The sequence below is a fragment of the Gastrolobium bilobum genome, unplaced genomic scaffold, assembly GCF_033153095.1.
Source record: "Gastrolobium bilobum isolate Gb01-03AN ecotype WA unplaced genomic scaffold, APGP_CSIRO_Gbil_v1 utg589, whole genome shotgun sequence".
Lineage (NCBI taxonomy): Eukaryota > Viridiplantae > Streptophyta > Magnoliopsida > Fabales > Fabaceae > Gastrolobium > Gastrolobium bilobum.
Window position 1 is genome coordinate 198,544 of NW_026898229.1, and position 21,038 is coordinate 219,581.

At 31.1% G+C, this 21,038-nt stretch overlaps 1 protein-coding gene across 1 annotated transcript; it reads left to right on the plus strand.

Annotated features, from left to right (window-relative positions):
- The first annotated feature begins 12,668 nt into the window (after window positions 1–12,668).
- On the plus strand, window positions 12,669–17,132 carry LOC133314034 (MACPF domain-containing protein NSL1). Its single transcript, XM_061515463.1, has 7 exons — window positions 12,669–12,935; window positions 13,129–13,367; window positions 14,195–14,399; window positions 15,078–15,149; window positions 15,278–15,461; window positions 15,771–15,943; window positions 16,346–17,132. Exons 1-7 carry the CDS (start codon window positions 12,672–12,674, stop codon window positions 17,039–17,041), a joined length of 1,833 nt encoding a protein of 610 aa, XP_061371447.1. The 5' UTR covers window positions 12,669–12,671; the 3' UTR covers window positions 17,042–17,132.
- Window positions 17,133–21,038: the final 3,906 nt, after the last annotated feature.

Sequence of the window (21,038 nt, forward strand, 5' to 3'; positions counted from 1 at the left end):
GGCCAAATCTCGATCACCCGGCGAGTTATAGGGAACATGGTTTGAACCGGTTAAATATTTTTAAAAATAAAAAAATAATAGTTATAAAATAAGCAACATCGTTTTGAGACTTTGGATTTCATACTTTTATAAAAAAAAAACCTAAATCACTCTCATATCTCGTCTTATTGTCCTTCGCCGTTCAATTGTTACATCAGCGTCATTCTTCACTGACCTCGTTTGTCTTTCTCTCAGTTTTTTCTCCTCTACTATGCTCTGTTTCACTATTTCACAGAAGTCTGATAAGGCTGCCAAGGAACCTAAGTCTCCTTCTAAGGCCACTAAGTCTCCCAACAAAGCTTGATTAGTATTTTAATTTTAGTTTGTTTCTCTTGATTTAGTGTGTATATATTTGGGTTTAGGTCCTTTTTTTTGTCTGCAAGAAGTTGTATGCGCTTGGAAGTATGTTATTCTATCTCATTGTATCCCAACCAACGCGATTGATTCTTTCTTCCATCCTTTTGACCTTTGCAGATTGGGATAGGCGAGAGGCTGAAATTGAACCTATTCTTGACAGTGCCTCATCCATCTACAAGCTGAAATTGAACCTTATGTTTTAAAGCCCATTATTGATAGTTTTTTTTTGGTGAATTTTTAATATACGTAATATATTTATTTTTTAATACGTGAATGGTATATCTGGTTGAACCATAACCTCGACGGAGTCTATTAACGGTTCGAGATATAAACTGACAAACGCTTTATAAACCACACGAAAATAATACTTGTTGTGAAGTTTAGGCGCGTGTGAATTCATGATCTTTTTTTTTTTCCGGATACATTCCCGATCTTTTGTTGACTGGGTTATTTTCAACTTGCTAGTTTACGAGTTTATGATAAAATCGACCGGCCCAACCCAAATGATACAAGTTCAATAGCAATGTTCTATAATAACATTGCTTATAGGGGCTGTTTGGTAGGAGGTATTTCTCAGGATTTTCGGAAAATTAAATTTTTTTTAAATTTTTAATTTTTGGATATTATCGTAAACTGAATTTTTTCATCATATTATTAAAAATCAAAATTTCCGATAAAAAAAATTTTCTCCTCTATCAAACGCTCCATAATAACTCATTTATATTATGAGAGCGATCAAACTTGGTGAGTTTGACTAGTGATAAAGTTTCCTATTAGTTGGTATTATGCCTTCGTTAAGTTTATTTATGAGAGGACCTATAAACTCAATGTTTTGATTTTTTGGATTGAAACATGGGTGTTAAATTCGTTTGATGTGGTTGGACTTACTTTAGTCCATAGGTGATAGTCCCTCTTCATAGCTTCCCTTGATCGTTGTATCAAAGCCAAGTCGAACTCGGGCTAACCAAGTGTTTAGCTAGAAAGGAGAAACATACTAATGTGGCAAGAGATTTTGAGTTGAGACATGATGTCAAACTCACTTGATGTGATTGGGCTAAGCATAACCCTCCATCCATAGGCATAAAAAGATAAAAGATTCTTAGTTGTTACTAAAGATATATTAAAGTGTTGTTATATAAAATCATTCAATAATGTGATCTTAACATAACACTTGTTAAAATGGTATTAATATAAATAGCAACACATTTTTTTTAGTTAGAAACATTTTTCAAATATTACTATATATTGTTATAGTAAACAAAGAAATTCACAGTAAAGTTAATTATGTGATTTAGAAGAAAAAAAATCTTTAAATGTTTCACGACTGCAATAGGTTTTGATTATACGATAAGAGTTACATGCAGTGATGTCATCTAACTAAGAAGAAATTAAGTCAATATATTTTTTTGAAACAAAATGAATTAATAAACTTTAGTGGAGAAAAGAAAGCTTCATAGATATGCCCTCACTGCATTAAAAAAAAAAAAAAACAACTCCATCAAAAACGTGCGTTTGGAAAGGCTTCATATATTATATACACACGTTTTTTCAACATAAAGCACACAGTTCACCAATTATTGCCGCTTCTTTTGTTCTCTCTCTTGGCTCCCCTTATCAATAGCTCTGGTATATGTAATTTCTGTAGGAACCAAATTCATCTCGCTTATGAACCGTAGGTATCTCGCCTACTTGGCGGACAAGCCAAAAGTAACTTAGTAAGCAAGAAAACATCATTGTCGAGATCAGCAGCTTAGTATAACTTGACCTCCACATGAACCCAATGAATGAATGACATTATCAGCTCATCATCACATCTACTAGGGCTAACCTGACCATAGACTTCTCGCGCAAGGAATATCCTGTGAAAGGTAGCCATTCTCCACCAATGGGAATCGACATCGCCCTATGAAAGGCAATATAAAGAAAGACATACTTCCACTATAAATACAAAGGCATTCAGCTGAGGTAAGATTATCTATCCTTAAATACTTGAACTACATTGAATACTGAACTGATTTGAGTATCGGAGTGCCTTGTAGGTATCCCCTTCAGTCTCCTCAAATTGATCAAACTCCAGGGGACTTGGGCTCTGAGATACCCTAGGAGGTACAGTTCAAGGAATAGACTCTGACTCTGAACTAGTAGAATGACAATGGGTTCCCTGGACTTAGAAGGAGCAAAAGTATTATGTCCAACTCTTTCCTGAATGTTACTTTGTTGAGAAGGGGCGCTAGGCAACCCGCGAGATCTACCTTGACCTCTATACGATTAAGTCCTAGCTGATTGAGCCCCACGTGAAAAATCACTTATGTATCCCCTTAATGTGGGAGGTAGGGTCCCAAGGAGATTGGATTTCTCCCAAGGACACTCATTCACCGAACAACCGCCATTCACTGGTAGTCATAGATTCTACAAGCCTAGGTTCTGGGCCAGTGGAATAAAAAATAAGCAGAAAAGTGATGTTCAGAGGACGTTTTTCAAACGATTGAGAACTTGGGATTCTACTCGATTTAAAACCTAAAAGGAAGAAAAAGAGAAAATTGAATGAATGATCAAACCACAACTAGAGACCCACTTATACGAATGGAGAAAAACAATGTAGGATGAAGGTATTTAACCACAAGTCTAGACGAAACCATAAAAGCCAGGATGCAAAGATTCTTTAGAAATAAAAGCATGAAGATAACGAAGAAAGGAGTAAAGGAAAAAATATACCTGTTATATAGAAAAAGAAATTGAACTTTGAGGTAAGAAACAGTAGCATAATCACGAACCAACGTGTCACGTAAAGGAATTGACAATGGCATAGGAATGATTATAGGAGAGAACAACGCTTCATATTTTCAGAGAAGAAGAGCGAATGAGGCAAATGAAGTCGGAATGAGAAATAAAATTTTCCCCTCCAAAAGGCCTTACAGTTAAAAAAAAACTTCAAAAAGTAACATATGACATATGCGTAAAAGTCCACATAAGGTAAAAACGCTGGAAACCAAAGTGGGACACGTGTCAACCTCTAAATCAAGGATTAATGCGTTAACCCACACGCAATGAAGGGAGAATCTAATGCAATTGACATATCAAAGTCACATAAACCATTTCTTAAGTGGCAAAATAATTGATTACCAACACTCATTAAGTGCAAAAAATAGTAGAAATGTGGCATTATCTCGACACAAGCAAACTTACATGACTGACATAACACACATCTTGCATGAATATACATCTCGCTACTCACGCTTCCAGCATAAGCAACGAGTTGGGAGACTTCTGATCTGGACCTGATATATGCAAGATGGAGGTTCAATCCAATAAAGGCCCAGAGGGCCCAAGAACCATAGACTTAACTTTGAAGGAACCAAATCCATCCCGCGTATGAACCGTAGGCATCTCGCCTACTTGGAGGACAAGCCAAAAGTAACTTAGTAAGCAATGAATCATCATTACCGAGACCAGTAGCTCAAGGCAACTTGACCTCCACATGAACCCAATGAATGAATGGCAACACTAGTTCGTCACTACATCTACTAGGACTAGCCTGACCATAGGCTTCTAGCCCAATGAATAGCCTGCGAAAAGCCACCATTCTCCACCAGTGGGAATCGACACCACCCTGTGAAAGGCAAAATGAAGCAAGACATACTCCCACTATAAATACAAAGTCGTTCAGCCCAGGTAAGATTATCTATCCTTGAATACTTGAACTACATTGAATACTGAACTAACTGGAGCGTTGGAGCATCTTGTAGGTACCCCTTTCCAGTCTCCTCAAATTGATCAAACTCCAGGAGAACCAGATTGTAACATCCTCTATAACTGACTAGCATAGAAGATATCACATTAATTCTTAAGTGAAATTTTAACGCAGCGGATATGAAATAAGGTATATTACAAAATATTCTTAAAATCTAATTATACAGAAGTCAAGTTCATTATTACATTAGAATTACACCCTAATTTAAACTGAAAAGAAACACTTTTCTTTCTATTAATTTGCTCCACTAAGCTCCATATAGTATTTAAAGTCTTTAGCCATAGTGTTTTATCCTACTCCAAAGCTACACATATTGGCCTGTTTACTCTGGAAAGGTTAGCATAAAAACAAACACACGTGAGATAAACCTCAGTAATATTGGGGTTTTCGAACTATAACCAATCCAGCCACTTTAGTGGAAAATATCATTCTCACAAAGTAAATTTATAATAAGAAAATAATATCATAAATAATAAATATAAGTCTAGACCTTTGTGGGTTCTTCATTTAGTCATACCCAAACATTTGTGGGTTCTACCCAAACTTCGTGGGTTCTAGATATAAACATATATAGGAACGTGAAATCTTTAACTAAAATGACTAATGCTCAATTCTGGAGCGCCCAAACTCTGTGGGTTCTGTATGTGAAAGGTTCTGTATGGCGGAGCTCAAACCATGATAAAGCATTCCTTACCCTATAACCACTCTGATCCCCTTGTGGGTCAGTCACATCAGAATCATTTAGTAAAAGATTACATATTCTATTAGTATTCATTTGGTACAAAAGAAATTCTTTAATTTCTATAAACTTGATTTAAGATCATTCTCATATTTAATATAAGTAAATTCATCAAATTCGCAAAGTCAAATAGAGAAAATAAAGTAAAAGAGTAGAAAGAATTCATGAAATAATTTTGGTAGAGTAACGACATCTTCACAACTTATAAAGAAATAACTTTAAATATGACATAGATAATAACAGAACCATCATAGCATTCTAAAATATCTAAAAATCAACTTTAAAAATAAAGGAGAGAATGAGTTCTTTACTCCCAATATTGCCTTCATTCTTCTTTTTCCTTCTTTCTCTTTTTTCTTCCTCTTCCTTTTTCTTTCTCTCTCTTTCTCTTCCTTTCCTTCTATCTCCTTCTCTTTCTTTCCTTCTTTCTTTCTCACACTCTCTCTCTCTTCTTCTTATGCTTAAGTTTCTTGGGAAGGGGGCTTTATTTAGAATTCCAAAAAGGAATATAATCGTTACTTTTTATAAAAATCTAAGGAATGTGATCATTACCTTTATAAATATCTAAGGAATCTTAATTATTGCGTTTATAAATATCTAAAGAATCTAATTATTACTTTTATAAAAATCTAAGAAATCTTAATCATTACGTTTATAAAAATCTAAGAAATCTAATTATTACTTTTATAAATATCTAAGATATTTTATCTAAATATCTAAGATATTTTATATTTTATTTATTTATTTATTATTATATTTTTTTAAAAAAATATTACACAGATCAACTATCTCGTCAAAGAGAATATCATCACTGCAATCAACTCTTTAACCGCCCTTCTCTTCATCAACATCATTTATCTTCAACCGTATATGATTAGGCCCAGCCTAATAGTTGTTAGACTTATACAATTGTATCATGAATAATTAAATGTTGGACTCAATTGATAAAGAATAAACTGAAGACCTCAATATATTCAAATATTGAATTCTTAATTTATTTATTCTAATCCGAATTAATATAAAAGAGTTGTTGAATGATAAAAGTTGATTTCTAGGGTTTTTTTTTTTAAAATCATTTACTCTCCGCTCCCAATTCATATTTATATATACCTCAATAATTTCTTTTTATAAAACTTTCAATTACAATAATCTCACAGTACTACTCGTCAATTTAAAGAAAATCTAACTTTGAAGCTTGTGCATTGATTTAAAAATAATTAGAAGTTATATAATTAGATAAATAATTAAGTATGTACCAAAAAAGATAAAATAATTAAGTAAAGTTAATAATGCACCACTTCCAATTTTTTGGTAGGGACCGCTTCCATTTTGTATTAATATCATAAAATTAAATTTAAATTCAAATATAATCATACTATTTAAACAATTATAAGTAATAAATAAAGAAAGGAATAAATATTTGAAAGCATGGAAAGATTAAGTTTGTCAAACAACTATAGGATGAATATGCTAATTATTTTGTTTTCTATCCTTATGTTTGGAAAGAAATAATTTCTTTTTTACTTTTGTACTTATGGAGAGTTTATGCCAAAAATAATATTTGGTAACACAATTTTTTTTATTTCTACTTAGAAAGTATATGAATTCAATAAATAATATATTTAGTAAAGAGGAAGGGTTATACTTACAACTTTTTTTTATAACCTCTTACAACTATATTCTAACACCGTTGATTTCCGCCAATCAATGATTATTATTTTTGCAAATTAAATTCATTAATTAATTATTAATTCACACTAAATGATAATCGTTGATTGACGGAAATCAACGATGTTAAGATGTGGTTGTAAAAGGTTATAAAAAAAAGTTGTAAATATAACCTTCCTCTTTAGTAAAAAGTGTATATTTAATCCTAAAAACATATTTTATGATGAATATATTTACTAAATATTGTGTCGTATAGTATATTATAATATTTATTTTTTTAGATACAATAATCACATTAAGGTTCCGACCTATAAACTCATACAGGATATCTAAATCTCCCACTAGAAAAGAAATTAGTCGGTGGGAATTGGGATGATTAGGGGTATAAATAGGGCTAGATTTTTACTTAAATAGGCCAAATATTTGTAAAAAATTATTGGGCATGACCTGATCTATTAGTTTGTGTAGACTCCAAATTACAAGTTTGGTCTGACCTATATTTAAAAAATAAAAGTCTTGGCCTAGATCTGTTAGCCTGTTTAAGCCTATTAAATATCTAATAATTAAAAGGATAACTAAAGTAATATTATTTTATTATTCAAAATTATTAAAATAATAATTTTATTCATTATAATTTAAATAAATAATGAGATATAGACAGGCCTGTAGGCTTCTAGGCCTGACATGTACAAAAAAATCTTTGACCTATTTTTTAAATAAGTTTTTTTAAAATTCTAAGACTATTCTATTTTATTATTTATAATAGACTAAGCCTGACTTAATATAAGCTGAACCAAAAATCTTTGTAGGTCGGCCTAACCTATGTACGCTCTGAAGCAAAGGTGACAAAAAGCAAGTATAGAAACGACCAAAATGATTGTATCGTCTCGGATGGGCTTTAATACTTTTGACAGCCCAACTGATCAAAAGGGAAATGGTTAAGACCCGCGTATGCAAAGTCTAGTCCAAGTCCTCACACATCAATACCTTAGTCATTACTCATACGGACAATAAAATAATTGGAATTCTTTTGCCGTAGTACTAGTGATGCATAGTGACATAGTGTGCATCACGACGCAACGGGAAATATTTTTTATGTTTCACTAATTTTTTCTTTCTTTTTTATTCTTGTTATTTTTTTTCTTTTTTAATTTTATTCTCTCATTTATACTAAGAGATCATTTAAAAAATGATAATCCCGGATCACAATAAATCCTCTGGACGTAAGGCGCTTTCATAATTATTCCTTGTTATTTAATGAAAAGTTAAAACTTTTGGGAAAAAAAAAACAATACTTTACTGCCTTTACAGTTACACGGCATTCATCATAACATCATGAAATAAGGAAATCTAAGAGTTATTTCATTCATATCCAAATGAAATTACTTTATTTTCGTATTTGATTAATTTTTAAAAATATTATTCACAGGACAACACAATAGTATATCTTTAAGTTTGAATGTAATGTATAAAGTAATTTTTTTTTTTGGATTACATCCGGATATCCCAATAGCCGATAGTCATGATAAAATATAAATTTGATCAACTTAGGGAGGTGATCACCCCCTAACCCTTTGACTCCACCATTGCTTATGATCAAATTGATCAAGATTACATAATAATTTCTTGCCATAAAACATTCACTTTTGAATAGTATTTTTAACCGTAAACAAAATTATTATTGTTTATTTATTGCGTACAAAGGCTTTTGCAAAAGTTGCTTCTAAAATATCCAACTCTGAAGCAAAGAAACTTACAAGGAGTTATCATACTAATGCGTCTCAAATAATTAATAAGAGTAAATAAACCCTTGCGGGACCTATAACATTATCAGATTTAATTTGAGTAGGTCATAGATCAAATATTTATGTAAAACAAAACAATTCTGAAAGGGCTATGACGTACGCATATTTGACTTTTGTTTTAATTAGTTTTCTTTAAAAATTATTCTATAGTTATTTCTATTTTATGAATCTTGAGTTGCTTAATATTTTAAGATTGTTTTGGAATTTTGGGTTGTTTTTAGTGAACAAGCAGTTCAATGGAAAATTTAGAGTACACATGAGACAACTAGTAACCCATGAAAATGTTATAAAAGGTCCTATCTCTTCCCTTCTCTTCACATAAAACAATAAGCAGCTAGTCGCTTGGGAAAAAAAAAAACTATAACTTAGTCAGATTTTATTTGAGTTGGTCTTAGATTCAATATTTATGTCAAACAAAAAAATTCGGAATGGGCTATGACGTACGTAGGCATATTTAACTTTTGCTTTAATTAGTTTTCTTTAAAGTATTCTATAACTATTTCTATTTTATTAATCTTGAGTTGTTTTATATTTCAAGAATATTGTTTTGGAATGTTAGGATGTTTTCTAGTGAGCATGTAGTTTAATGGAAGTTTTATAATACATATGAGACACTGTAACCAATGTTATTAAATCCGCTGATTATTGATGCGGTCAAGATACTAGGTCACTGATTATATGACTCAGTAATTATATGTAATTCTATAATTTATATTAAAAAATTATAAACATACTTAAATATCTAAAAAAAGATAAAAATTTCAAATATTTTAATATAAAAATAATAAATCGCACATTATTATCTTATAAAGGATCAAACAAAAATATAATTATTATGATACAGGACTTCAGGTTCAGTATACGACATCTTTAACTATAAATCAAATTAAAATTTCATGCATATTGTATATTGAGATAATACTAGTGTTATAAGTACATAACTTATGTAAGTCAATAAGAAAAAAAATACTCAAATATGTCCATTATGATTTTATTTTATTTTAAAAAAAAGTTGGGAATTTTTTTTTTGGATCGAGCCGGATAACCGATTTTTCACTAAAATCGGCAGAGTTTCACTAATTCTGATGCATGATCGGTCCATTATTTTGTCCAAACCAATTACATAACTGATTTATCAATTCCCGAATCAATCCGATTTGGCCGATCTGATTTTATTAACATTGCTAATTCGATGCAAAGCGAAGAACTTTACCGGAGTTTGACATGCCACGAATCCTCTTGAAAGAGAAGGGTGCCTTTCTTGTGTGAAAACTTTGGCCTATAAACACAAAAGTACTGTACGTGTTTTCCTAAAAACATTATATTCGGGAGAATTTTTGGAAGAATTAACCCTTAAAAATTTATAGAAGGTGTTAGTTACTTGGAAAAAATCTATGTCCCCCCTCCTACTTTAACAACCATAGTTGCAATTATCGAACCGAAAGTCGAACAAATTACAGGATGGTTTACTTGGGATTTGACTGCGAATGCAAACATGAAAGTCCTTTAGATAAAATCTAAAAATCATATAATGGATCATTTTTTTTCTAATTTAAATCACCAATTTTTCATTAATATTTTTGGTCATCACAAACATAGTATTTTTAAGTTTTTTTATTTAAAGATGGTACATGTCATTTATTAAAATTTTAATTTTAAATTCTTTGTATTAATTAAACCTATCTTTTTTATAATTTAAATATTCTTCATATTTTAGTTTATATATTTAAGATTTCACTCAAATTAATTAATAAAATTTTCGTCTTATAATTTTAAATGTTTTTAAAATTTAACATGAATTTAAAAATACCAATACTGTATACGGTATATATGCTGCCATGCTGGTATATATTTGAATAAAAATTAATTTACTCTTAAAAAGGTAAGATCACTTGGTAAAATAATCACTATTTTTAGCCAAATTACCAAATATGGTAGAAAATATGAAAATCGTAACAAAATTTTACAACTGTTTTAGATGAGAAAAATGTTAGCGATGCATATTTTTAAAATTCTCTTATTTATTGGATGAAATCATTCCCACTTATAGCGAGTGGACCAGCATTAATTAGTGAAACTAACATGAAATTTTATCTAATAATACATAAAATATTAAAAAGTTCAAAAAAAATATATATATTGATATCATTTATCTTTTACGATTTTGATTCACCAAAAGTCATAATTATTAATCTATCTAGCCAATCTAAAATTTGCGGTCATTATAACTAAGTTTTACAACTATTCCAACAATAATAAAATGTTAACATCCAGTAAAATCACAAAATTTAGGATCAAACTACAAGAACACGATTTTTGGATTTGATTTTTTATTGGTAAATCATTTGGATATAATTTCTACTATAAATTCTTATTTAAGCTTCTGGTTATCGAATGAAACAAAATTTCTCCTTAATTGTTATACTTTTATTAAAAAAAAAAAAAATTCTTTGTTAGCATAGATCTTAGCATAAAATTAAAAGAAAGCGATACATAGCTAAATGTTGTCCTAGTAAACTGTAAAATAATCGAATGTTTATTTTATATTATATCTCTTGATCCCAATTTATAGAAGAACCAATGAACATTTTCGGAATTTTGCGTTTTAAGGCATGAATAATGTAGAGATTAATTTTTTTTTTATCTTATGCTTAAATTCAATTTTTATTAAAAAAAAATATGGTAGCAACAATCAAACTTTAAATCATTTGTCATAGAATCTTATACCAAATAAACTAATTTATGTTAATTTCATTATTAAAGAGAAACACACACAAATATGTGGGACCACATGGATATTGCATTTAATCTAAATAATTAAGCAAGTAATATATAAAAGCAAAATGTAAATTATTTACAAAATTCAAATATTATAAGAATTAGGATCATTTTTTACCCACATAACTTACGTTTCCATTTATACCTAATATTTCTAATTTTTTTAAGTATATCAGTTATTGAATACAAGTGGATCAATATTTAATCAAAATAATTAAGCAAGTAATATATAAAAAACAAAAATGTAAATTATTTACAAAATTCAAATATTATAAGAATTAGGATCATTTTATACCCACATAACTTACGCTTCCATTTATACCTAATATTTCTAATTTTTTTAAGTATATCAATTATTGAATACAAGTGGATTAGTGGATTAATAGCGAACGGATAGTCAACGTTGAATGTAATATTATTTATTTTTATATTGGTTATATAAAAATAATCAACCCCATATTATAATTATTCCTAATTTTTATCTGTAAACTCTCCAAAAATTATGTTGGAAACAATCAGCTATAACCCCTTGATTTGTAATAACTTTTGCATTTGTAATGCTACGAATGAATTCACCTATTAATCTCACTTATCGGTGAGCAAAATAGTTAAAATAGAGATTTTATATAAAATCAAAGAAAAGATAAAAAATAATAAAAGAGTAAATATCTTTTTTAGTCCCTAACAAAAAATACGGTCCCCATTTTAGTCCCTTACAAAAATAAATTAGTCAGATAGTCCCTAACAAATTCAAAGTGGACCCATTTAGTTGAAATCGTGATCCCTCACAAATTCAAAAAGACTCATATTAATTCCTCAAAAGGACTAAAATGGGTCCACCTTGAATTTGTTAGGAACTAACTGACTAATTTATTTTTCTAAAGTGTTTTTTTTTTTGTTAGGATCAAAAAGGATATTTACTTATAATAAAACATAAAATTACAATATAAAAAAATTATAAAAGCATAAAAGTGGTTGAACTATTAATAAAATCGATTTGATAAAATAAAATAAAATCATAAAAAACGTAACTACCGTGACGGTGGTGAGGGACAAAAGCTTTTTCCAAAGATCACGGTCAAACCTAAGCGTACTCATTTAATTGATATTTCACGTCAACGCATACGCTAAGACTAGTTCCTCTTTAAACTTTAAACTTTTAAGTGGCCAAACCAAAATGGCACTCACCGTTAATTACCACGCAATTCTGCCACGTGGAGGGCACAGACACGCACAGTCCATGGAGCCGCCTTCTTATGCTTTCTCTTTTTCGTCGTTCACACTTTGCCTTGTCACCTCCTTCAAAGGGTCCAATCTTTGAATACAAAACTGTCCCTTTCACCTTCAATTCAAATATTCAAACCCCAAAATAAAAAGAATTAAATAAATAAAAAATAAAAAATGACCCGCGTAGAAGAAGACCCTTTGAAAACTCTCATAGTACAAGAACAACAACTCAATCAACAACATCTTACACTTCACCTTGTTATTGAATTATCTGAGGAATCAGGCATAGTACTACTGTAAAGTGTTAATGGGTATCAATATCAATAGCATTGCTGGGTTGGATCCCCAGATGACGGCAGAGAAAGCTGTGTGTGTGATTGGTCAAGGCTATGATCTCTGCAGTGATATAAGATTCTCTGCTTGCAAATCCAGGTTGGTTGAAATTGAAACCGCCCATACCAGAGACCTTGTATTTCCTGTTGGGGTTGTTGTTCCCAACGTACCCACCTCCATCAAGTGCGACAAAGGTGAACGCACCAGGTTTCGCTCCGATGTTCTCCCTTTTAATCAGGTCAGGTCATCACAAAATAAACATATATATAGTCTTTTTTATCTTTTGTAATTACCATGTTTCTCTGTCTTCTTCTTCTTTTTAATATTCTAATTATGGTTTTGCCAGAATTGAATTCGTTTGAAAATTGTTGTTTGCTATTCTTGCCTTGTGTCAGTATCATTTGAATTTCATTGAATTTGGAGTGTTGCAGATGTCTGAGCATTTCAACGGACATCTATCTTTGTCGGGGAAGATTCCATCTGGCCTATTCAATAACATGTTCGACATGAGAAAGTGTTGGCCGATGGATGCAGCTTCCACTAAAAACCTTGCTTATGATGGATGGTACATAACATTATATAACGTTGAATTAGATAGAACCAATATAACCCTTTCTGAAAGTGTGAAAAGAGAAGTGCCTTCTTCATGGAACCCTGCTGCTCTTGCCGAGTAAGTATTATTGTTATTCTTCATCATCTTGTTCTTATTAATAGTATTAAAACATTACATACCTTTGATTTTTTTATTTTTTTTTGTATAAACATATAAATTTTTTTTCTTCCCTCTGAACAATAATGAAAGTTTGTATGCATATAAGTATCACTTTGATATGATCCCTACAAGTTGCTATGATCACTAAAAGTTGCTAACAATAAGTTAGAACTTACAAGAGTTCTGAACATGAGAAGTCTATACAATTCATTAAGAAACCTAAACTTGAACACATTTTCAAATTTCACCAATGGATTTCATCAACCATGAGTTACATGAAAGGTTTCTGGACGAAACAAGAACTTGATTAATATGTTGATATATACTAACTGATGTTTTAATGTTATACACGAATTTTGACTTTATAGAGCTGATTTAAGCAGTTTATATTAATGGATTATTGGACTAGAAGAAGATTCTTGTCTGTTTGATCATGATGTATCTTAAACGAATGCATGTGTTTTGGGTCCATGTGTGCAATTCCTATGCTGGTGTGGAAGATGCTCCTAAGGTAAAAACAAAATACATAGACTAGCATTTTTCCTTAAAGAAACTTGATCCTAGATAATGTTTTAAACTTGCACTTTGTTCTCCTGTTGTAATAGTATATTGGATAAACTAATATGATGCACATTTTAACATTCTACTTGAATCTTTTAGTGCATGTCTGCCTGTTTGAACAGCCTTATTGAATTCTTTTTTTCTTTAATAATTTAATAAAAGTAGAATCCTTCTTTATGTTGCTGGGACTTGAATAGTGCTCTAAAAGATACATGGTTCTTCAGGTTCATTGAAAAATATGGTACCCATATTGTTGTTGGGGTGAAGATGGGAGGTAAGGATGTGGTTCACATCAAGCAGTCAAAAAATTCAGATCTTCAGCCGGCTGAACTTCAGAAATTGCTAAAGAAATTAGCTGATGAGAGGTTTTCTGAGAATTCGAATCAAAGTTCTAATGTCAATCCTGCTGAAATATCAGGAAAACTTAAGGTAAAAGATTAGGCAGATTATTTTTTGATACAGGACAATGTACCTTCCGTTTCATTACTTGCTTTTAAAATTGAAAAGTGTGAGGAGATACGGATTATGAGTTCAGAGAGTTTTTAATTTGGCAGCAAAAGAAAATTTCTAAGAGAGAAAAGAAGAAAGGACAAGTAATTGAGGACAGGATATCCTCCAAAACACAAACTAAAATACAAGATGGAATATAAAAAAAACTCAAGATTGCTACAAGGCTTCCTTTCTCTTCATATCTGAAATAGTAACTCCCTAGAAGCATAGGCAGAAAGAACACCCTTAAAGATGGGAGCATTCTGCTTCAACCAGGAGCAACAAAGAGTTGCATGCAAAGCACCCACAAAATTTTAGCCTCTTTGGTTTTTCCAAAGCCTTTTATAATGAACTGTCAAAGAATGACTCTCCTGGCAGTTTAAGTTATTAGATGGAGGCCAAGAATGGTTTTATATATCTAACATGAACTAGCAAAAACATTCTAAAGTAGAAGGACACACCCTATGCTCACCAAGAATCCCAAAGATAGTTCTGAAGAAAAATAGCTGGCTTGCAATGCAAAATTAAATATGCCTGTCATTCTAAAACATGCAAAAAAAGGAAATAGAAATCTGAAAAGTTTGATTTGTCTAAATATATTTGTAATCATGTTTACAGGATGATCATGCTAAGCTGCGGCGCACGACTGCTGCTGGTAGGCCAGTTGTAAGACGTCAGTCCAAGAATGATGTTAGTGTTTTTTTTCTTTTTTTCTTTTTTTGTTATAAGAATGGTGCAATTTTCATTACTTTACGGTGGACCTTGTAGCCATCCTGCATCTGACAGAATTGGACTTCATTATATAAATTTCTTTGCAGGATATAGTGAGCATTTCTGTTCGAAAGGGAGGTGTTGATATTGGTCAATCTTATAACCAGTGGCTCTCAACCATAGCACAGTCTCCTAATGTCATATCAATGTCTTTTGTGCCAATTACTTCCCTACTGAATTCTGTTCCAGGCAATGGATTTTTAAGTCATGCGGTGAATTTGTATCTTAGATGTGAGTAGACACCTGCGACTTTGGTTTCTCTCCTACCATTTATTGTCTTATTTGTTATTCTTTTGGAATTTTATTTTTTTGTTGGAATTTTGGTTGACAATCACCACTTTTGATAAAACTTTACGTTTAAATGTTGATCTTTTATGCTGCAAATTAAAATCAGTATTTATCTCTCTCATGAAGCCTATGCATGTCGGTTTGTTTTGCACACAGACAATCATTAATATAAAATGAATATATAATTATTTATGGATTTGTATAATGCACTTTATCTGGTACATGTGTTTAAAAGTTTTTTGTTTCAAACAGATAAACCTGCAATAGAAGAGCTTCATCAATTTCTAGAATTTCAGTTGCCTCGGCAATGGGCCCCAATGTATGGTGATCTGCCTCTTGGATACGGTCCTAAGCATAAAAGAAACATTTCTCCATCACTTCAGTTCACTCTCATGGGACCCAAGCTTTATGTTAGTACTGTAAAGGTATTTTGTTCTTACAACTGTCATTACTAGTCAGAAGTTTATGAACCTTCTCTAACTTCACCTGTGCTCTAATTGTCCACTTAAAAAAATTGCATTATTTATTCAAATGGGAGATTTTTGCTGGAAGACCACATAATCAATGTACAAAAAAGTTACATCTGGAGATTCTGGACAACTTATCTTTGACTTTCCATTCCAAATTTAGTTATATCAGAATACTTGCATTTAAGCCACTGGGTTTGGTTTAGTGGTGAGAGATTTGAGTAGGTTGTATTAGGTCATGTGTTCAATTCCCACTTGTATTAAAAATAAAATAAAAATATACCTGCATTTATGAACCTGTTCATAACCCCTCATTCAATGTAGGAAAAAAAAAACTTATTATATGTTTTCTATAAGCAGGTTGACTCTGGAAATCGGCCTGTGACAGGGATTCGCTTATACTTGGAAGGCCAAAAATGTGACCACCTAGCAATCCATCTCCAGCATCTTTCAGAGGTTCCTGGTGTCCTTGAAATTTCAGAAGATCATGGTTATGATCCTATTGATGAACCTGTTGAAAGGGGCTACTATGAACCGGTGAAGTGGAGTATGTTTTCTCATGTCTACACAGCACCTGTACAATACAATAGCTCCCATATAGATGAGTCCACATCTATAGTGACAAAGGCCTGGTTTGAGGTTAAGCTTGTGGGAATGAAGAAAGTCCTTTTTCTGAGGCTTGGATTCTCAACAGTTGCATCAGCAAAAAGTCGCAGATCAGAATGGGATGGACCTTCAACCACATCTCGGAAGTCAGGATTATTCTCAGCATTGATGAGTACAAGGCTTAGCAAGGAGTTGCAGTCACCTGAGAAGCCAACTAAAGTGGATATAAATTCAGCAATTTATCATGGTGGCCCTCCTGTGCCCACAAGGGCTCCAAAAATGTTGAGCTTTGTGGACACAAAGGAAATGGTTAGGGGTCCAGAGGATCTACCTGGATATTGGGTGGTCACTGGGGCAAAGCTGTGTGTAGAGGGTGGCAGAATCTCAATCAAGGCTAAGTATTCATTGTTGACCATAATGTCAGAAGAATCTCTGATGTTGGGAGTGTAGGAATTTAGTTAACACTTTTTTGGTATGTTTGTAAATATCTTATATCATTTACTATAGAAAGAAAGAAAGAAAAAATCAGATTTAGTGAGTGTCATCTGGTGCAAAGTGACCTGAATATAGTAGTTTCTGTTGATTTTTAGTACCTTAGTCTTCTGATTTTGTTTTGGCACAACTGCCTTCAATAATGAATTGTGTTTGGGATTTGGAATCAAAACATTTTATTTTTATTTATGAATCCTGGCAGAATCAAAAACTGCCCCAACAGAGACATTGGCATCAATCATCAAGGCGTTTTAATTACAAGCTTCATTTGCTGCATCTTCCTGTGCCAGTAACTAGGAGTGTTCATCAACCAATCCAAATCGATTCAAACCGCACTAACCGAACCGAAAAACCGAAAACCGAATAAACCGAAAATCGAAAATCGAAAAAAAACGACAAATTTTAATTGGATTGGATCGGTTTTCGAATTGGTAGATGAAAATCGATCCAATCCAAACCAATACAATATATTAATTTTCCTCTACTTACTTGGGTCTTTCCCCCATCATAGTCCAAAAATTTCTAAACTCAAGACCCATTAACTCATTAACTAAACTCAAGAAAAAATCTAGTCACGTCTCATCAATAAAATTTTATATATGTAGAGCTTTATATCTTATTGTCCAAAAAAAAATCTATATTATCGTTTACTGATACTTTTGTATTTAAAAAATAAATAAATTACAAAGTCAATATATACAAAAGATGTTATTTGAGCAATAATCAAGAAACAAATTTTAGGATTTTTGTGTGTGGAGGTTACAAGGAATTGAACACAACACCCTACACTACACACACTCCTAACACACACACCCCACACCACTAGGCTAACCCTAGTGGCGCAATCCGAAAAAAATTGGATTGGATCGGATCGGATTTAAAAAAAATTCCAAACCGAATGGATGATAACGTGATCAAATCGAAGAGATTGGATCAGATGATTTTTTCTTCTAAAACCGATCCAATCCAGACCGCGAAAATCTCTGCTAGTAACCGCACACTCAGACATGAAGAGAGTACGACTATCTTGGGATGATTTCCACAGGGAAACCTGTTGATGTTGAGTTCCTCCAATGCAATGGTACTCATGGAAAATATAAATAATATGCTAGAGTGATATAATATAAAATTTATTGATGAATTTTTATTTATTAACTTAAATTTTTTAGTTGAATTAGTGCTTTATATGGTATCAATACTTCGTTTGTGATCATGAGATCTTTGATCTTTGCTATTTGCCAACCTCATTCTATTAAAAAATAAATATATTATGGATTTTCTTAGCATAAGAAGGTGGACCTAATGTATTGTCCATCTTTCAAAGTAAGGGTATTCATCAACCGATTCAAATCGCAGTGATCGAACCGAAAAACTGATAACTGAAAATCGAAAATCAAAAACCGAATTTTTTTTTGCATATTTTAATTGGATTTGATCAGTTTTCGGTTTGGTTGGTTAAAATCGATCCAATGTATTATATATTTATTATTTTTGAAAAAATGGTGACTCGGAATCTTGCTGTTTTATAGACTTGGATCCATCTTGGATGTTATTGATAGTAAATTATTTTGTTTTAATTTTTTATTGTCTATTAATCTATTTTAACTCTGGGAAAAGTGTTTATCATTTTAAATGACAGAAAGTTATGTCATTTTAAGAGATACAGACACAGAAAATTTGAATTTTAAATTAAAAAAACCATCCACTTTCTCTCTCCCATGATTTCCGTTTTTCTGTGTCTATCTATCTCCTAAAATGACTTAACTTACGTCATTTAAAATGACAAACACCAAACCCTTTAACTCTTTATGAGTTTTAAGACTTGTTTAGTTTGAAGACTTCAATTTTTTCAGTTGTTTGTAATTTTAAATGACTTTATTTTTATATAGCTAGTTATTTGTATAACTTAAATTTAGGCTTTTCGAAAAATCAAAAAAGATCCCATTCAAACCAAATAAAATTGGATTTGTTCGATTCGATTTTTCTTTTTAAAAAATTCAAACCGAATAGATGATTAAATAATCAACGGATGAACTTGTCCAAAATATCACCTTAATATGTTCTAAAAATTTATGAGATTTAACCTATGAAGCACCGACACTTCAAAAATTATGACGTGTCGTGTCCGACATTTTTCGACGCTCTCCAACACTCCGACACTCCAACACGCGTTATAGAAATTCAAAAAAAGATTCAAACGTTGAGTTGCGTTGAGTTTTTAGTTCCAACTATTAGATTCATTGAATTATGATTATCATTTTATTGAGTTTAATATAAATATTTGGAATATCTTATGTTTCTTTGCAAAATTGATAAATATTATAAGTTTAGTTTCATTTTTTTGTTAAATTATTGAATATTAAATATAATATACACTATATAAATTAAAAATATTATTTAATATCAAAAAGTGTCCTAACGTGTCGAAATCTAACATTTTTAAAAATTAACGTGTCGGAGTGTCGTGTCCCGTGTCAGTATCGGTGCTACATAGGATTTAACTCCAATTTTAAATAAAATACATAAAAAGAACTTTTAAATAAAAAAATTATTTAGATATTTAAATTAATAAGTTATTTTATATATAAAATTATGAAAAAGTATATGTGATGATAATGGTAATGGGATAGAGTGATTGTACTGGAGTTCAGATAAAATTAAATTTTTAGAAAATTATTGAACTTTTGCCTTGTGCTTTTTTTTTATAGAGATAAGATATTATTACTACTAATTAGTATTACTATTAAGGGAAAAGTGTTGGTCATTTTAAATGACAGAATGTTATGTCATTTTAAGAGAGAAACAGACACAGAAAATTTGAATTTTAAATTAAAAAAAATCACTCACTTTCTCTCTCCCATGATTTCTGTTTTTCTGTGTCTATCTCTCTCCTAAAATGACATAACTTATGTCATTTAAAATGACAAACACCAAACCTTACTATTAAATATCGTTGTTTCATCATTAGATCGATGATGCTGATCCTACGATTATATTTGTTTTCACATTTTTATGTTTATGATTCTCCATATTTAATGTGAAAACATTAAATATGGAGAATCATAATAGTACAAACGTGAAAATAAATATAAAGTATTAAAGAAAAAATATTTTTAGAAAATTAAATCAAAAATATTACATTAACATAATCGATCTAAAAGTAAAACAAAGAAATACTAATATTAATAGTAACACTAATTAGTAATAACAATATCTTATATCTGTATATAAACGTTTTGATGGGCACCACAGTCCCTTCACTTTGTAGTCTTTTTAATTACAATGAACAAAAAAATAAATAATAATAATAAAAACTATAATAACTGCAAAATTTAAAAAAATATAATTACAGTGTGAGAAGCTAAGTAATATTGAACACATAACTAGTACACAAGCCAGCATACCAAAAAAAACTAGTACACAAGCCAAAAAAAAAAAAAAAAAAAAATCCTATACAAGATTAGTCCTGTAATCAATTGAGTTAAAATTAGCGGATATATTCAAAATCAACTGATTTCAAAAAGGTAATAAATATAGTTTGTTGTTTATCAATTTTTTTTTTGGAAATATATCTTTTGTTCTTTTAAAGTATGGGGTTTGATTTTCTTATGTTGCATAAGAATTGAATTCTCAAGCTGTGACTTAACTAGTGGTGGGCCCCACATTTACTAAAAAGAGAATAAGAAAAGAAAAGCTTTGCACGCAAATTAAAGGGTCACAACATGAGAATTGAATTCTCATGCAACATGAGAAAATGTTTTTCCTTAAAGTATACATAATTATATTTTTTTTAGGGGGAAGGATATTGTGACAACCAAGTTGTGTTACTACCAAGTAGGGGTGAAAGTGGGCTGGGCTGGGCCAAGCTTTGCTCCGAAAAGCCCAAGCCTACGTCAAATTTTTTTAATTTGGCCTGGCTCAAGCCTAGTATGAGTCTAACTGTTAGCCTAATTTG